We start from the raw sequence: 20,031 nt of genomic DNA, 5'->3' as shown, positions 1-20,031 counted from the left end.
ATTTTTTTGTGTCGACGAGAGTGGAGGGCAGAGGGGGCATCTTACCCCGAGGCTTCGCGCAAATAAAGGCATGTGTTTATACGGAGATGTCGCTCCAGTTTTATATAGTTCACTAGAGTTCAACTTTCAAGATTCCTTTTGCGGTTCTTCATTTAAAAGATTGATTCCGCACTTGACTTTTATTGACATCATTGGTTCTGTATTTAGCAGCAAAGACCCAACGTTTTTAGAATTGAACATGTTGAAGCCTAAAGTCCTTACGGAGTTACTTGCTCGAGAAACAACAGGCGGCATCATGAGTACAATGTAATGAAATTTAACTTTCTTATTGTGATATGTTTCACATACAGAAAATAAAATGTTTCATATACGAATGTTTGCCTTATTTACGTTTTATTGGCAGGCAGATTAATCCCAAGAGAGGTTTATCATTGTTGCTAGTGTTCTCTAAAAGCACTTTACCAAATCTGCCTACCAGCAAAACTTAAACAAGAAAGTGATCTATACACTATTACATCTATAAAGGAACCCCAGTTTTCCCCCCAGTGATGAAAATGTTATGCCAAACACATACACATACATTTGTAAATGCACAGTATAATTTTTTCTTGGTGCAACCTAGTTATAGTTGGCTTGTAGTATCAGTTTAAATGATAGTATGTATTTCGCCTGTGTTTTAATGTTTGATTTTGTTTTGTTAGCTTGTTGAAAAGTAATGGTTCATTGTTGGCCTTTGCTGGTGCAAATGATAAAGATGCACGAGTTACGGCAGCAATTGCTTCGAGCATTTGGACTGCGTATCATTCAAATATTAAGCAAAGTTTTCATACAGAAACTTTGAATTTTGTACTCATGGATTGTGATGTAAGTTTGAAAGTTTGATCTTGCAGAAATTCTCTGTAAGACTTAAGGATATAATCTGGATTTACACATAGCTATAGGTCTTTCAAAATGGTGTAAAGTAGGTGGATTAAGTGGAAAATTTAAATTGCTATGGCGTTGTTTTTCTTGGTAATTTTTATCCTGACTGAAAGAAAAATAGCCAATGGTTGGTACAGGGACTATGAAGCAGGTGGACTAACGAGCTACAGCCCCCTCTCCCCCCATGATTTTGCAACTTTTTTGCATTTTTCAAATTTGTCCTCGGACCTTGCACCAGTGTGTCCATACATCCAATTTTTTTACATGATAATGTTTGATGAGCGTAGACTCTTCCACCTGCTTTATGTCGTTGGAAAGCTCAGAATAGGAGGGTGTTTATGTTTCCGTACTTTTCACTAGATTTGCTGTGATGAGCCTAGACTCTCCTACCTGCTTTATAGAGTCGGAGCATTCAAAATAGGGGGGGAGTGCTTAAGCTCATTCAACTGAATCTGGTAAAGATGTTAGCATATATGTACACACTCACTTGCCCCCAACTTTTATGGCTGATAGCTCTCTCCATGCTCAAAAAATTCTCAACTCCTGTGGTAGAATACAAAGTGTGTATACCAGTTTGTAGCATATTATGAAATTGTGCCCATGATAAAGTAACCTTTTAATTTTTAGGATGGAAAGGTGGCGATAACAAGCATTGCAGATCTTCTACTTTGCTTGCATTCTAAGAAATCAGTTGGTCTGGGGCTGCTGAAGGCAAAAGTAAGTTCTTTAGAATATTGTTTTCACTTTCCTAGTGGGAGAATTGGATTAGATTAGATTAGCTTAAAATTTAGATTGAATTAGATTAGATTTGATTAAATTAGATTAATTAAAATGTTATAATTTGCAGTAATTGAAACTAATTGATTAAAACATTAATACAGTGAAAGAAAGTTTATTTAAATACTTAAACTGTGTAATGCTTATGTTTTTTTCCTGATTTTTGAGACTGTAAACCTCTGCCTCTATGCCCCTCCTGTGTATAAACCCACTATATTTGTGACATTCAATTCATTGCCCAAACAATTCCACCTGCATGCAAGCCCACTTGCCTGCAAGTCCATTTATATATGCCCTATTTATAACTCTGAGCAAGACATTTTCATTGTTAACATTAGTCCTGGCACTCCATGGGGATGCTGCTGTGGCTGACTAGTGTGTAGAGTGATGGTTTTTAGTATCATAACATTTATATCAGACAGACAATAAAAATACATTTATTTAACAAACTACTGCATGGATAACTGTAGTATAATACAGTCAATGACTTAGCCTTTCTGTTTATAAGTAAGCCCTTTCATGTACACATAATCTCTTGAAAAAGGGCTAACAAACTTATGTAACGACTTCATTTCAAAGCCATCATCAGAGATTATACATAATATTAATCCTAACATGGTTTTTTATATGCACATGATAAACATGTGACTTGGACGAGATTTGAATTCGCACCTACTTGTCAGCTCTACCTGTTGAGCTACCAAGCCCACAGGATTGGAGACAAGTCAAATCTCTTTAAAACTACGTATGGACGAGAGATTCTCGCGACGATAGCAGTTTACTGGATGGCACTGTGTTTCGACTTTATTCCAAAGCCATCATCAGAGATTATACATAGTATAAATCCTAAGTACTAGTATCCCGAAGGTGCGAGTTCAAATCTCGTCCAAGTCACATGTTTTTCATGTGCGTATTAAAAATCGTGTTAGGTTTTATATTATGTATAAACTCATGTAAGCCCAGAGCTTACTGGTTTCATTTGCAGTATACTTATCAGCTTGAATTCAAAATAGAAGAGACACTTTAATTTGGAACTGATTAGATCTACTTGTAGCTGTAGTAAAGATTTTCAAATAAGTTGATATTTCTACGTTTCTTTAGACACTCGCTCTGGCAAAACATTTGGATGAACCACTATCACAGTTAAACGACGCTCTTGCTTGATGAATTTTCTATATTTTTCTCTTCTTCATATTATTCGAAACTACAAATTTACACGAAATAGTGACACGTGATTATTTATGAATTATGTATTCATGGCATTGGCTTGAAACTTTACTATGACACAAAATCTTTACGAGCAGGCAGGGGCACATTCAAAAAACTTGGGGGATATAGGTAATGGGACTAACTTCTGTTGGGTCTTAAATTGATAGAAAAGTGAAAATTTTAGTCGGACTGACTTTTCATTTTTTTCAATTTCTGCATCAAATTTTTATACATATTTCACAAAAGTTGCCGTTTCTCACCCAAATGAGCAACCAAGTGAAATAGAGAAAGCATTTTAATCCACAATCTCAATATTTTCACTTTCGTTCGCAGGAACCCACCAGTTGAGCTTTTGCGAGCTTACTATAATTGGTAGCGGGTTTTATCTTTTTTATGTAATATTTTTTTAAGATGTATGTAATATTTTCGCGCAACACTTCAATGCTTCCAAGAAAAGAAAAGAGTTATCGATTTCCACAATGACATATCTTTACGCAATGTTTATTTTATCATTCAAACAAAACTGAGAAGACTGAGATACTACCATCAGATAAGCTTGGACGCGCGTGTTAGTCCGCGTGATATGCACTTTTTTTTCACAAATTAAACGGGCTCGTTCCTATGCGAAAGTTGTCATATTCAGTCAAATATTTTATAATAGATAAGTCTGAGACTTTTAAAATTAAAGGCAGTTTCAACTTTAAGCGAAATAAGTCTACTTTCTTTTACCTTGGTTCACTTGTGAAATTCGCACAATCGTACAAACCAAGGCACGTCTTGACCATTTTGAAATTTTGAAAAAAGTATGAAAAGCAACAAAGAAGAAATGTTTCTTTTGTTGTATGGAAGTCGGTTGCCATCGCTCTGAATATGTTATCAATAATAAACGGATAATTCTGAAACCTTTGCTAGATGCTAATTTTTTTATGTTTTAAGGTCGTTGACTTGCTTTTCTCTGCAAAAATTTTGGCTTTTGTTTTCTTTTTCTGCATAGTAAGATGAAAAGTGTAAAGAAGTAAAACTTCATTAACGGATTAAACGCGTGCCAAGCCAAGCACGACATCTAAGCCTCGTCAAAATGGGGACACGAAAAATACTTTACATTTGGTACTCAGAAATTTGCTTGTTCATAGGAAAACAGGCGTTCGCGTTTTTCCCGTCTCCGCGAAGTCATTGAATATTTGATGTATTTCGAAAAATAGTTCAATCAGTCAATCAATTTTCAAAAAAAGTTATTCCTATAGAAATTCTGTAATTGAGTCCAATGATCAAGTGTCCTTTTTCTCTCGTTTCCAGCTGGTTAAAAGAGATCAGCTGGAGGAAGTTGTTTAAGTGTCCAATCAAAATAGCTATACAAATCACGTGATATTCACCCCGCTATTACTTGGAAATTTTCGTGATTAGCATCGACGTCGTGTTCAATGTCTTGTAAAATTGTTGGCTTTTCAGCCGTGGGAAAAGGCATTTTTAAAAGTTCAACATTGTTCACTCAACTTGCACGTACCATGAGTCGATTTGGCAGAGAAAGGGGCTACGATACGAGTCGGTCTGACAGAAAAGGAAGGTAAAAATACAATGCACTTTATACAATGCGGTCGCCGTTGAACACATGTTCATCAGACGCCGGTAGATTTCATCCATTTTAAAACAGTCGTTTTATTTTTTTCTCGGCCTAAATATTTCGCTGTAGTTATATTACTAGTAAATTAGTACTTAGTTGGTTTGCATTTTCTTAATTTCAAAGACTTCTTCCTGGTGATTTAAGTGTTTTAGTTTGTGGACAAACGACAACTCAGTCTAGTGACGAGTCGTTTTTCGGTTGCTTCACAATAAACGGGCTGACTTCGTTTGAAGAAGATTGCTTTAGGTGCTCTTGAGGATGCATCACCGAAACACGGCTAGGCTAAATTCTCAATCTGTAAAGCCCAAATCATGCCTACCTTGGAATTTCTTTCCAACTGAAAAATACATAGAGGTGTCAACTTGCTATGAGTTAGGAAAGCTTTCTTGTTGATAATGAGCAGTAGCTAGCATTCACTGTTTCCCTGTTGAAATGTTTTCTCTTATATGAACGTGTTAAATTGTTTGAGGGTAAATTTCTGAAATAGAACCCGCTTTGAAATCATTCACTTGTTTTAATAACATGTTATAATATGTTAACATGTCTGTTTCAGTTCAAATTAGGATTCTTGGTTTTGATATTTCATGTATTTTTCATTCCTTTGACAAATCAAATGGGCAGAATTTGGCACTTGTTAAAGGACCTTAGCTTAGCAAATGTTCAATTTTTGGGGTCATTTGCATATCACAGCACATTTGCCTTAGTATCTCTGAGAAAGATATTGAAAAAGTTTAACTTCATATGTTTTCACATAAAGTTACCCAAGACACAATAAACTTGCTATACTTTGCAAGGTCTTATGTATTGTCTACGCTTGAACAGTGTAAATGTCAGAGATGTGACAGGAGAATTGTACTTCAGCATTTTTTTAAAGTTGTGTGTGTGACAAAACAATGTAACTTTGCATGAAGCAGGTTGACTTCTACTGAAGATTGGATATTTTTCATGAGTTTGGACGACATACGAAGTATATGATGTCTTTATGTGACTTTATATGAACACATATGTGATCTTTATGATGACATAGTAATTCTTTCAAAAAATAGTTCAATCAGTCAATCATTTTTCAAAAAAAGTTGTTCCCAATCTCTTAAAGCTAGAAATTCTTTGAGTTCAATGATCAAGTGTCCCTTCTGCCATTTCCAGCTTATTTTAAAGAGATCAGCTGGAGGAAGTTGTTCAAGTGTCCAATCAAAATAACTACACGAATCATGTGACATGATCTTTGAGATGACAAAGTAATAAAAAATACAAGAGACACAACATCCACTAATCCTATTTTGAACTGAAACTGACATGTTAAAATTAGATAGAAATCAATCCATTTCATGAGATGGTTATTAATATCAATTTATTATCATACTCTCACACAAGACTTATGAGAAAGCATAGAACGGTATAGGAGTGTACAATGTTTATCAATATTATATTGTTTGTAACCAGGCATCATTCTAACCCTGCTGGAGATATGCATCATATGTTGAAGAAAAATAGACTAATGTTTTTATTGAATTTACTTTATTACACAATTTGCTCTGTCTAAACAACAGCACCCCTGGGAGATTAAAATAATGTTCATAGTCTAAAAGCCCACTCTTAGAAAGGGGCTTCAAAGTCGCCGCATAATTATTCAAAGACAGGATTTTCACTCCCTGATTGAAAGATTTGAAATTTTTCTACAAAAATGTTGCCATTGATGGGAAATGACTTTGCCATTGAATAAAGAAAACATTTATTTTCATTTTGCACTCATTGGAGTGAGTGTGCATTTAGAATGTGATAGTAAGTTACACAGTACCATTTAGAATGTGATAATAAGATACACAGTACCATTTAGAATGTGATAATAAGTTACACAGTACCATTTAGAATGTGATAATAAGTTACACAGTACCATTTAGAATGTGATAATAAGTTACACAGTACCATTTAGAATGTGATAATAAGTTATACAGTACCATTTAGAATGTGATAATAAGATACACAGTACCATTTAGAATGTGATAATAAGTTACACAGTACCATTTAGAATGTGATAATAAGTTACACAGTACCATTTAGAATGTGATAATAAGTTACACAGTACCATTTAGAATGTGATAATAAGTTACACAGTACCATTTAGAATGTGATAATAAGTTACACAGTACCATTTAGAATGTGATAATAAGTTACACAGTACCATTTAGAATGTGATAATAAGTTACACAGTACCATTTAGAATGTGATAATAAGTTACACAGTACCATTTAGAATGTGATAATAAGTTACACAGTACCATTTAGAATGTGATAATAAGTTATACAGTACCAGAGATGCGTTTGCCTTTTGAAATGCTGTTTTACAACTTGCATCGTATGAAATAATTTCTTATTTATAAACTTGTGCAATTCGAAATGACATTAGAAAGTGGTACGCGTAAGCTGCCTTCCCATGAACAGAGTTCTAATGACAAATATCAAAGACGTTTATAATAGAGCACTCTCGAGGTCGTAAATGGTTCGAATAAAAGAAGTTGTTAGTTAAAGATATATTTGCAATCGAATAAAAGTTTGAATAATAACAATAAATTTGTGATAAATGATGCAAAAACAGCAAAGAAAAACAGTTATTCCTTCCTTCAACACTTTCGTGCAAAAACGTGCTGTGTCTCCTCTCACTGTTTAGTCAAAACACTCAATGATTGTCTAAACATTTTTTATTATCTCAACACTGTCGCCTAATTTGCACGTTTGTGTATAGTGCTCACGTGTTTACATCGTGTGAAAGTGAGCTTTCTACAGAAAAACAACAAAATGGTAGCCACTGTCTTTGGAAATCTCCCAAATTTAAACGATAAATTCATTGCCGTATTGAATTAAAACATTTTTTGCAATGAAAACCAGAGTCCTTTCCACCCTACGCATTACTCATCTAACTCGTGTTTATTTCTGTATGTACAGTCAATATTGGCAAGAAAATATTATACATCTGTGATAATATTTTTCTGCCGACTGGCAATGTTTGTTTATTGTCACTATCGTTTGCAGGCGATCTTTAAGGACAAAATATTTTTGCGCGTTTTCCGGTTTAAGCGTCACGTTTTGCGCATCAAACATACACTGCGATAAAATATCTGAAAGTAAATAGTTCGGACTGCGAGATAGTAACGTTCGACATGTCTTGTTTGAATGTCAAACAACATCTTTTATATCATTTTCGTCAGTGATGGTCAATAATGTTACACCAATCTGACCTTATTGGAGTTTCTGGAGGATATTTTTGTGAAAACATTTTAGTCTTCATCTAAAACATGCAGACGAGAGATGTCAAACGTTGTCATGTTTCAGTCTAAGCTTTTTTCTTTATACATTTAATGGTGTGTGTTTGACGTGCAAACGTGACCGGAAAACAACGGCAAAATAGTTTATGTCAAACGGTCTCTTTCAAATGGTAATGAAACTTTCTTTGGCTTTTTTTTTATCAAAAGAACGTTTAGCTGACGTTCAATACTATCTTCAACCAGGCTATCGTTTTACCATATGTAGATTTTATCACGTTTGAACACGTGTATCTATGACGTCATTAGAATTGTTAACAATCTGAAAGTTCTGAGAGTTAGAGCTTTGTATATAGTAATGTAAAATTGTCATTTGTTTTCATATAGGCGGTGAGCCTTTTTTCGCTTTTGTTTACGTTTGAAACGCCGCGTTTGTTAATTGAAACGTTTAGGTTTCAATAAAAACAATCTGATTGCTCAAGTCTCCCTTTTGAAGTCACTGGTTGTTTTGCTTGTAAATAATTACGAAATAGTGTAATTTGGCAATTTTTTACATGGCATAATATTACATGGATTCAACGTTGAAGAAACTTCCAACAATTTCAAAATATAATAAGATTTCTTCAGCTGATACATCTTAAGCACTTTGATGTTATACTAGTTATAACATTACATGTAGAAGAATCGAGTAAACGCTTATCGTCCACACGTATACGCTTATCGTTCACACGTATACGCTTATCGTTCACACGTTTACGCTTATCGTTCACTCGTATGCGCTTATCGCACACAGGTGTACACTTGTGCACACGTATGCGCTTATCGTCTTAACGTATACTTATAATTACTCTTAATAAATTGTTGTATTTCAACTAATCATTGTTCTACGTCTACTCAATTCATTGAAACAACTTTGAAATTTAAAAAAGGACTTTTTTCACACACCACTGGGAGCTGTTGCCGATACAACACGTCCAGCACGGCGAAGCAACAACAAAAACATAATTGCCAACCTGCACCACCACCCGACTAACGGGCAGCCGGCGAGTGTGAGAACATTTCCCGCGTATTTTGTTCATCAGCCAGCGGAAAATAACACTTCAATTCTTTTTTTAGTTATGGTGGCGGAGGAGGAAGCCGAAGTGGTGGGTATAGTGGAGGTCATGGTGGTACATATGGTGGTAGTCGAAGTGGGGGTTATGGTGGTGGTGGTGGAAGCTATGGTGGTGGAGGAGGATACTCAGGAGGTGGAGGATACGGTGGTGGAAAGAAGGAAAAATTCAACAGTCCTGGTTCAAATCTTAGAAAACCCAAATGGGACATTAACAGTTTGCCACGATTTGAGAAGAACTTCTATCGAGAACATCCTAATGTACAGAACTTGAGCGAGGATGAGGTTCAAGTGTATAGGAAATCCAAAGAAATGACTCTTTCTGGTAGAAATGTCCCAAGACCTGTTAGAACATTCAGTGAAATGACATTTCCAGGTATTATTACTTTTGATTTAAGAAAAAAAATATGACGTTTGTGACTTCTCGACCTTCTGTCTCTGCATTGCAATGAATTGTTCTCGAGCTCTGCCAAAGGTCTCCTCAAATTGTATAAACTGAGGTAGCTTATAGTGTCTTATCTTCATGTTCATAATTTAGTTAATACACTTGTGTTGTTTTGCCTTTTGTCTAAAACCTGTGTAAAAATGGCAGCTGCTGTTTATTAAAGACAAAGTCTTTTGGCTAGTTATTTGCTTCTTCAAATCGTTTTGCGCCATAAAAAGGTCGCTTGCATTTCTCAACGGTCGTTTCGGTCGTCCGGATAGAGCAAAGTTTTATCCAAGCGACCCTGGTCGCTGTGAGTCATTGAAAAGTCACTGAAAGTCACTGAAATGTTCTCATATAGTCGCACGGGTCCTCTGTGAAATTTTGATACGACTGAAACAACTCAGACGACTATATGAGAACCAGGCTTAAAAAAAGAAACGATACCAAGATAAAGTTTTCTGATGCACAGTGAAACCTGTATTAAGCTTAAACTTTGTCTCAAATTTAATCTTATTTAGTTCGCAATAATAAAACCTCCATCAATTGAACACCTCCATTAAGCGGAATCTAGTCCATTCACCGATAGTGTCCGCTTAATGCAGGTTTGATTGTAAAATTATTTTAATTATATGGCAAGCGTCACTTCCGGCTGCGTGGCGCACTTTGATTGGCTCAGAAACATTTTTGCTGGTCTATTATTTTCTCGTAATTGATCACGGTCCACAACGCGTAATTTTACTGTCAAATGTAAACAAACTTCGTAAAGCAAACAGCAAAACGTAAGAAAAAAACGAAACAAAAACCATTTGCGAATGTGAGTCGAAAGAAAAACACTTCAAAAACAGTTTAACTATCAGAGACGATTTATTTTTAACTCACAAAAACTATAAAAGTGAAAGTCAACCCGTAAAAAAACAGCAAGGACGAGAAAGAAAGCGAGCTTTGTTTCAGGTCAAATAATGCCATATAATAAACCTTTTAATAACCTCGCTTTCTTCTTCTTTACTGAGAAATATCGAACCTTTGTCTTTTTGTACAAACCTCGCCCTACGGGCTCGGTCAGTACAAAAAAACTTCGGTCCGATATCTCTCTTATTAAGGGCTTAGTATTGAATCACAATAAGTTGGTGATATGTATATGGTTTATGTTATTTTCGTACTGTAAGGTATTATAGTAAGTTCACTTTGGTTTTCATAGATTATCTAACATCAGAACTTGCAAAGATGGGTTTTACAGCGCCGACTGCTATACAAGCACAAGGTTGGCCGATGGCAATGTCTGGTAGAGATGTCGTTGGTATCGCCCAAACAGGATCAGGGAAAACACTCTCGGTAACTTTAGCAACTTTATTAACCATCATGAAATATCAAAAGTAGGCACCCGGCGTTACATTCGAAATGAATGGCTTCAGGGAGGAAGGGCTTAGTTTCAAGTTGTTATTTGCAGCATCGGTTAATCGCAATAATTAACTCTTATATCCACGTTTTATAAACAATATTTTTTACACGTTTAAAGTTATGTAAGGTTGTTGGTAGTTGTACAACATTTATACTTTCATCCAATTAAAACGTTCATAAATGTACATGAACGTTTTAATTGGATGAAAGTATAAATGTTGTAAAGCTCTCAAAAGCTCTATAAACAGGACAGTTATATTTGAAAAAGCGGTTACTTCGAAGGTTGCGCTTTTTGAATAAAAAAAATTTTTGAATGTTTTTAGTTTGTCTTACCTGGAATAGTCCATATTAATCATCAGCCTTTGTTGCAACATGGTGATGGTCCCATTGTAAGTAGACGTCGTTTTTTTGCTCAGTTATAAACAAAATGTAGTTTTTGCAAATTTTTATGGAATCCGTATTAAAGTAAATGATTTGAACCCGGGAGTATCGTTACATGTTTGTAGATATAGATCGTCCAGGTTAGTAGAGTCCTAAGAAGGACTGTTGGTGTTGATGTTGACTGACGTTTCAACATCTTTAGCGGTAGTCGTCTTTTGAGTGAACTAAGGTTGACTCAAATGACTACCGCTAAGGTTGTGAAGATGACTGATGTTAAGGTTGTGTAGATGACTGACACTAAGCTTGTGTAAATGACTGACGCTTAGGTTGTGAAGATGACTGATGCTAAGGTTGTGTAGATGACTGATGCTAAGCTTGTGTAAATGACTGATGCTAAGGTTGTGTAGATGACTGACGCTGAGCTTGTGTAAATGACTGACGCTTAGGTTGTGAAGATGACTGATGCTAAGGTTGTGTAGATGCATGACGCTGAGCTTGTGTAAATGACTGACGCTTAGGTTGTGAAGATGACTGATGCTAAGGTTGTGTAGATGACTGATGCTAAGCTTGTGTAAATGACTGATGCTAAGGTTGTGTAGATGACTGACTCTGAGCTTTTGTGTAAATGACTGACGCTTAGGTTATGAAGATGACTGATGCTAAGGTTGTGTAGATGACTGACGCTGAGCTTGTGTAAATGACTGACGCTTAGGTTGTGAAGATGACTGACGCTGAGCTTGTGTAAATGACTGACGCTGAGCTTGTGAAGATGACTGATGCTAAGGTTGTGTAGATGACTGACGCTGAGCTTGTGTAAATGACTGACGCTTAGGTTGTGAAGATGACTGACGCTGAGCTTGTGTAAATGACTGACGCTGAGCTTGTGAAGATGACTGATGCTAAGGTTGTGTAGATGACTGACGCTGAGCTTGTGTAGATGACTGATGCTAAGATTGTGTAGATGACTGACGCTAAGCTTGTGTAAATGACTGACGCTTAGGTTGTGAAGATGACTGATGCTAAGCTTGTGTAGATGACTGACGCTAAGCTTGTGTAAATGACTGATGCTAAGATTGTGTAGATGGTTGATGCTAAGATTGTGTAGATAACTACCGCTAAGATTGTGTAGATGACTGATGCTAAGCTTGTGTAGATGACTGATGCTAAGCTTGTGTAAATGACTGATGCTAAGGTTGTGTAGATGGTTGATGCTAAGATTGTGTAGATGACTGATGCTAAGCTTGTGTAGATGACTGACGCTAAGCTTGTGTAGATGACTGACGCTAAGATTGTGTAGATGACTGACGCTAAGGTTGTGTAAATGACTGATGCTAAGCTTGTGTAGATGACTGATGCTAAGCTTGTGTAGATGACAACCGCTCGAAACGTCAGACCACATGAACACAAACAGTCTTTGTCAGGACTCTAACTAACCAGGACAATGTGCTTCTAGAAGCATGAAATTTTTTTATCCCTTTTCCATATGCTTGCTTTATGAAAATGGTCTTCTTTATTTGTAGATGCTCGTGCTTTGCCCTACGCGAGAATTAGCTCAACAGGTACAGGGTGTTGCTCAACAGTTTGGAAGAAGTTGCAAAGTACGTACGACATGTGTCTACGGTGGAGCCCCTAAAGGACCGCAGATACGAGAACTTGAAAGAGGTAATGATTCCTTTTAATGTTTTTCACTTAACAAACATGAGTTAGACTATTGTAACCATCACGTAACATTCACCTCGGTCTGAATAGTTATTGATGCCATACTCAATCTTATCCAATAATTGTTGAATATAACCACCCAACTAATGTCTTGCATATATCTGCCTATTTGGAATGAGTTTAAAACCTGATCCATTCGACAAAATATTATTGTGCAGACAGGATTCGTGCAAGTGCTTAAAGTTATTTAAATTTTCTTAGCATGATAAGGTGTATGAAAAGTCCTTGACAAACTCCAGTAAACTGTAGTCGACATGAGAAAATTTAAAATGATTACTTGACATCAGAATCTTCATCACATGTATATTTTCAGGAAGTGAAATTGTCGTATATTTTCAAAAAGTGAAATTACTATATTTTCTGTATCTTCTGCAGGAAGTGAAATTGTCGTATACTATATTTTCTGTATCTTCTGCAGGAAGTGAAATTGTCGTATACTATATTTTGTGTATATTCTGCAGGAAGTGAAATTGTCGTATACTATATTTTCTGTATCTTCTGCAGGAAGTGAAATTGTCGTATACTATATTTTGTGTATATTCTGCAGGAAGTGAAATTGTCGTATACTATATTTTCTGTATCTTCTGCAGGAAGTGAAATTGTCGTATACTATATTTTCTGTATCTTCTGCAGGAAGTGAAATTGTCGTATACTATATTTTGTGTATATTCTGCAGGAAGTGAAATTGTCGTATACTATGTTTTCTGTATATTCTGCAGGAAGTGAAATTGTCGTATACTATATTTTCTGTATCTTCTGCAGGAAGTGAAATTGTCGTATACTATATTTTGTGTATATTCTGCAGGAAGTGAAATTGTCGTATACTATATTTTCTGTATCTTCTGCAGGAAGTGAAATTGTCGTATACTATATTTTCTGTATATTCTGCAGGAAGTGAAATTGTCGTTGCAACACCCGGCCGGCTTATTGACATGTTAGAGGCTCGCAAGACTAACCTAAGACGTTGTACGTATCTTGTTATGGACGAGGCAGACAGGATGTTGGACATGGGTTTTGAACCACAAATCAGAACTATCATCGAGCAGATCCGACCCGACCGTCAAGTTCTCATGTGGAGTGCCACGTGGCCAAAGGAAGTGCAGACATTGGCTAAAGATTTTCTTAAGGATTACATTCAAGTGAATATCGGTTCTCTTCAACTTAGTGCTAATCACAATATTCTACAGATTGTTGACGTTTGCCAGGAGTATGAAAAGGAAGGAAAGTATGTAGCTATATCTAGTATTTGACAAGAGATGGATGTTTGATGATATTATGTTGCAGGGGGGTGCTATAGTTTGAATTATACGTCGGTGATTGCCACGATCGGAAGATTTTTGGAAGTTTGCTCCATCAAACACAAATCGCTATTTTGCTACTTTTGCTTAGTTGTTCGGTATACTACTATTTCATAGGGAAATTGGCAACTTATTTTCTCTCTCCCCCCCCCTCTCCCGTAATAAATCCATCCCTGTATTTGATGTCAAACTGTGTACGAAACAGACCTGGTTACTGATTACCGGTAGATAAAGGCGTAATGGTTCGGAATAAATCCTAAATTTGGCATTTTTTCTGTGTTCAACATCTCTTCAGAGAATGTGATGTTATATTTTTGTGTCGACAGCAATTTATTTGCGAGTTTTTGCTTTTCTTCGTCAATCTTCATTGTGTTAACTGCTCTTTCTCACTGCGTGTCTGATTTTACCAGGCTGGCAAAACTTTTGGAAGAAATAATGGGCGAAAAAGAAAATAAGGTTGGGTCTTTTTCTGTTAACGATTATTTTCTTTATTTATTTATGTACTCATAATTTAAACACGTCAGCATTTCAGCCACACGTGTAGTTCTCAATATTTGAAATTATTTTAAAATGGAAAAAAAGTGGAAAGTATTCAAAGCATATATTAATTAAAGTGTATATCATAATATTTATGTACTCATAATTCAACTACGTCAGCATTTCATCCATAGTTCTCAATAATATACATGATTAATATAATATAAAGATTTCTAAGTTCTTTACTTCATAACCATAGTTGTCAATAATATACATGATTAATATAATATAAAGATTTCTAAGTTCTTTACCTTTACAAGATGCATCCACTTCATAACCATAGTTGCCGATGATTAAATTAGTGTTAAACAATTACTGAATGGTTTGATCTAAACTCGGACAGCCACAAATCACATCACGCTTTAGGCAATACGTCGTTTTATAATTCATATTTCTTTATTTATAATGTTCAGACGATCATATTCACGGAAACAAAACGAAAAGCGGATGACCTAACGCGAAGTCTTCGACGAGAAGGGTATGTTTTTTTTGCAATAAATTCTAACTACTATAATCTTGATATTTTCTAACTCCGAATAGCCTATGATGATTCTCGTCGTGTTTCATAATTCATAAACTGATGACAATTCAGTGAATTCCTCGTTACTGAGGCTATTCCCCTCCCTCCCCCCCGAATTCTTGCGCGTCGACAAGGTGTGGAAATTTTCAACGAATGAAGGTTTTTGACTTTAATTACAGATGGCCATGCATGTGTATACATGGAGATAAGTCTCAACCAGAACGTGATTGGGTTTTGAATGGTAAAAAATTTTAACTTTGTTTCTTCGCATTTTTCATAACTCTGAAAAACGAACATGTTTAGGAGTAAAATAACTTCTCAATGTTTTTAGGAATTGTTACATTAAGTAAAGACTTTTTGTAGTATTTTTTTCTTCGTGCAAGCTTTTTTCTTTTTATTGTAGAATTCCGCTCGGGAAATGCACCCATCTTGATAGCAACTGACGTCGCCTCTCGTGGTTTGGGTAAGTCATTTTATCGCTCATATTTTAGTGCTCCCACGATGTTTGCGTTCTCTGCGTCTCTTTAAAGAATTGTGGAGGTTTGTTTAACTGTGTCATCTAACTGAATTGGAAAATTGTCTATTGTAGCTGTTTAGAGATCTTTGCAGAATCGTGAAAAACTTTTGAGCATGCGTTTTACAACTCGATTAAAAAATCTAAGACACGGTGCACTTGAAATTTGAGCATGCGCATTACTATCCCAAAATTTTGAAATTCAATGTGGTAAGTGAAGCTTGAAGAAAACAATATGGCGATGTACACAAAAAATTGGGAAGTGTAAATTTCGTTTACTTTAGATAATACGATCTACTTTAAGTTAATAGAATAAGTAGTATAAGGCCATTGAACTGCGGCTCATGTAATTTAAAACCTGTTTATCAACAACAGAACGATTGTGTTTGAGCCGTTAATAAAAGCAATCAATGGACAGCGGTATTGTAGATTTCGTCATAGGGTGCACCATGCGTTTAAATTGCATGCATTCCATGTAGAATGAAATAGACGGCAGCGTAAAGATTCAGCTTGAAATAAATAGACAACGTTTCTGCAATGAAATGTAAATTCAGCTCCTAATTGACAATTTAACCACACCCTTTCTATCGGTAGTAAAAGACTCGCTCGTTTAACACTTTTATACATATTATGAATTGTATATGCGATTACCTTGTGCATGGCAAATCTTGAAGCGTTCTAGTCCACCTTATACACTAAAGGACATGCTGTACTAACTTATGTATTTTGCCTGTGTTTCAAAGTAGTGTTGTAGGGGTCGTTGATGCGAGACCCTAAACGACGACTGCTTCTGAAAGACGGTGTTTGTGTGTGTACATGATGTTGGTGGACTAGTCTCTATTTCTCTCGCTCGGCCTATGACATCACGTGAGTAAACCGCGACGGGGAGTGGTGACGAGTAGCTGAGCGGAAGTTTTGCTCTATATAAACCGGTGAGCAAAATAGAGAAGGAATGCCAAAGAACCTTTCAGATATGATATAAACAGGATTGTATCGTCATTTGTCAGTATCGTTCTGTCACTCCCTTGAGAGGTATATGTTTGTGTGATGTCTTTTGAAAAGAGCCGGGTCCTTCCCTACAAAGATTATGAATTTGAACTATGCCATAGCCTCTGTTGCTGCTTTTGGGTTTTAAATTGGATATTTCGGCCAATGGCATGTCCTTCGCGCAACCATCGAGTATCTACCTTATGTTGAGAAAGGCCTATAGTCTAATTAATTAAAGGGTTATGGTAGTAGCCACAGGGTGGGAACGGTGTATGTCTGCTTTGCTTAATCATGCTATTATATCTATATAACTTTCTTTCCTTGAGAATGTAAAGGTAGGTGTGTTAAACAGTTTTTATATCCTGTTGTCTTGTGATGTTCATTTACTATATTTACAATTTCCTTGACCAATAGATGAAAACATCCGGCATTTTCTTTTGTAGATGTAAACGATATCAAGTTTGTGATAAACGTCGATTATCCATCATCGAGTGAGGATTATATTCATCGAATTGGTCGCACGGCTCGCTCTACGAGGACTGGGACGGCCTACACTTTTTTCACGCAGGCGAACGCCAAGCAAGCGAAAGATCTTGTTAATGTTCTCAAAGAAGCTAAACAGCAAGTGAGCAGTAAACTTTTGGAGCTTGTGGAAATTGCAAGTCATTTCACTGGAAGAAGTAAGTTTTTTTTTTGAAAAGATTAGGTCAAGTACAATCTCACCCAAAATTACGTAATTTTTAAATGCAACTATATCCTCCTAACTACATACTTGTTGTTCAACTCATTTATTCTATATTTTTATTGAGAATGTGCTGTGATATAATTTAGTCAGGGATGGATTTAGGTAAGGCGTGTGCACACCTCTTAGCCTTAGCTGAATGGACGCGAGAGAGCTACCAATTTCCCTACGAAATACTAATATAAAAAACAATTAGCTGATTAGCGTTTAATGAAGTGCCCACGCCTTCGAAAATCTCCCAATCATAATGTGTAGGCTACAGAATTTAACAAAAAATAGTACGGCAATAAATAGCCAACGAAATCTAATGTAAACTTAAGCAGCTGCAACAGCCACCCACCCCACCCCACACACAAACACATCCAAACGTTGTGAGTACCATCTCAGCATATAGTTGCTTAGTTTTGTTTATTTGTGGAACCCTGTGATTTGGAGATTATGTTTGTGTGGTGATTCTTGCCATTTTGTACACATTTTCAATTAACCATCATTTTTAGGCCGGAGTCGTTATAGAAATGCCGATAAGTCATCCAGTGGTGCCGGGGGCTTTAAATCCGGTGGAGGAAGTGGTGCGTATAAGAGCAGTGGTGGATACAAGAGTGGTGGTGGTGGATATCATAATAGTAGTAGCAGTGGTGGATATCACAGTGGCAGTGGTGGATACAATAGTGGTAGCAGTGGATACAATAATAGTGGTAGTGGTGGATATGGTAGTACTGGTGGTGCATATAACAAAGGTGGTGGAAGCAGTACTCACAATGGATATGGACAGAATTCTCACTCAAGTAGTAACGGTAGTTACCACCAACAACAGGGTGGCTCACAACAAAGTAACTACCAACAGCAAGGTTATGGTGGTTACCAACAGCCTCAAAGCTATAGTGGTTATCAACAACACCAGCCCCAATCAACAGGATATCAAAATACTGGTGGTTACAGCTATGCACAGAGCTACCAGACAGGTTATAATGCCAGTGGCTATCCATCACAGTAACTCTATTATTTTTAATTGGTTAAGGCTGTTATATTGTAAGTAAGTTATTGACACTTGTTCTCTCCTAGTGTCTTACATACACGATTTTGTAGTGGACTTAAAACGAAGATTTTTAGATTTTGGCCTCGGTGCTTCATATGTACAAATGCATGATTTATGTTTTCGTCTATATACATTGCATGTGATATTCATATTCTGGTTTTACATAGCAATAAGATCTACTTAAAAAATGTCATTTATTCTTTAGTCGTTGATTAATAACACAGGAGCAGGCAAAGTTAAATTCGTTTGCTTTGTTATTTAATTAAAATATCAATCAAACCATAAAGTTTCGAGCTTTAAAGCTTGTGTGTTGTGGATACTCTGAAGCGGGAAATCTGAACGGGGCCAGTGGCGTCGCCAGCTCGATAAGCGAGGGGGATGTTATTCATATATTCGTGTTTTTCCCTATTAAGTTCGTTTGAAATCAATTGTTTCTGAAGGATTAAAACATGAATATATGAATATTGTCGCTCTCGCTTATCGAGCTGGCGACGCCTCCGAACGGGAGCAATTCAACGCCAATCTTTCATCGGTGATCAAAACTTAGGGGCTGAATACATGATCCCGGGTAGCTGGGATTCAGCCAAGCGATAAATGATTTTGGCAAATGGAAACGATTCAATGCTTATCATCAGATAAATCTTCCCTAGCAATTTCGCAATATTCTGATGTAATAACTACACAAAACATTTAAAATGAAACAACCAGTTTGGCCTAATTTGAGAATTACATCAAGAATGGCTTTTGGCGTTCAACATTTTTACGCTTAAAGTTTTACCTCCCTTTCAATGCCTCGAAATCATTTCACCGAAACCCGGTTAGCCGGGATCATGTAAACAGCCCCTCAGATTTACTGTGTGTGGGGGGAGGGGTTGTGCTTAACTGCAGTTAAATAGTAATTTAAGGTAACTATGCTATGGGGGGCATCGTTAACTTTTCAAAAGACAATTAAAAATGTCGGCTGTGTGTGTGTTATAGATCAACAGCGTTTTTCTTCAAGTTTTTAGCCACTATATTCCACGAGAAGGCTTTTTAAAGTAGCTAGGGAAAGCGACTTAAATCTGTGATTTTTGTACATTTCCTAACTCTTCGACAACGATAGCGAAAAACTAATCGTAAATAATCATCATTGACTACATCAACAATTGTTTACACTCTTTTAATAGAACAAGTAAATATTTTCTCAAGCTCAATCTTCTTCGTCCTTCCTTTTCCCTATTTCGGGCTCAAAATGTTCTTAGCTTGTTGCTCATCGTACAGTCTTCGATATAAATTACGTAATGGACTCTTCCATCACAAATTTCTACGAGTTCATATGATTAATTTCGTTATATCTTAATATATCTTTCAAATTTCACCAGTAAAGACGAAACGGTTCAGTCTCTAGAGGTAACTGTAGTTTGTAACATGTTTGTGGATGTAGATCGTCCAGGTTAGTAGACTCCTAAGAAGGACTGTTTGTGCTGATGTTGACTGACTTTACGACATCTTTAACGGTAGTTATCATAAGAGTCAAGTTAAAAATAAACGTCAGGTTCGCCATTGTCATTAACTTTTCACTTGACTCTGAAGAT

General features: G+C 36.3%; 2 protein-coding genes across 2 annotated transcripts; both read left to right on the top strand.

Moving 5' to 3' along the window:
• The first annotated feature begins 93 nt into the window (after positions 1–93).
• On the top strand, positions 94–3,617 carry LOC124449381 (ragulator complex protein LAMTOR2-like). The gene is made up of 4 exons (XM_047000305.1): positions 94–306; positions 702–864; positions 1,549–1,638; positions 2,800–3,617. Exons 1-4 carry the CDS (start codon positions 239–241, stop codon positions 2,860–2,862), a joined length of 384 nt encoding a protein of 127 aa, XP_046856261.1. The 5' UTR covers positions 94–238; the 3' UTR covers positions 2,863–3,617.
• Positions 3,618–4,275: 658 nt separating this feature from the next.
• On the top strand, positions 4,276–18,743 carry LOC124448368 (ATP-dependent RNA helicase dbp2-like). Its single transcript, XM_046999376.1, has 12 exons — positions 4,276–4,471; positions 8,904–9,274; positions 10,524–10,657; positions 11,047–11,112; positions 12,625–12,766; positions 13,715–14,048; positions 14,532–14,577; positions 15,072–15,136; positions 15,358–15,419; positions 15,582–15,641; positions 17,123–17,359; positions 17,919–18,743. Exons 1-12 carry the CDS (start codon positions 4,329–4,331, stop codon positions 18,413–18,415), a joined length of 2,157 nt encoding a protein of 718 aa, XP_046855332.1. The 5' UTR covers positions 4,276–4,328; the 3' UTR covers positions 18,416–18,743.
• Positions 18,744–20,031: the final 1,288 nt, after the last annotated feature.

Source organism: Xenia sp. Carnegie-2017, unplaced genomic scaffold (genome assembly GCF_021976095.1).
Source record: "Xenia sp. Carnegie-2017 unplaced genomic scaffold, XeniaSp_v1 HiC_scaffold_23, whole genome shotgun sequence".
NCBI lineage: Eukaryota > Metazoa > Cnidaria > Anthozoa > Malacalcyonacea > Xeniidae > Xenia > Xenia sp. Carnegie-2017.
This window is presented reverse-complemented; position numbering and strand designations above follow the sequence as displayed.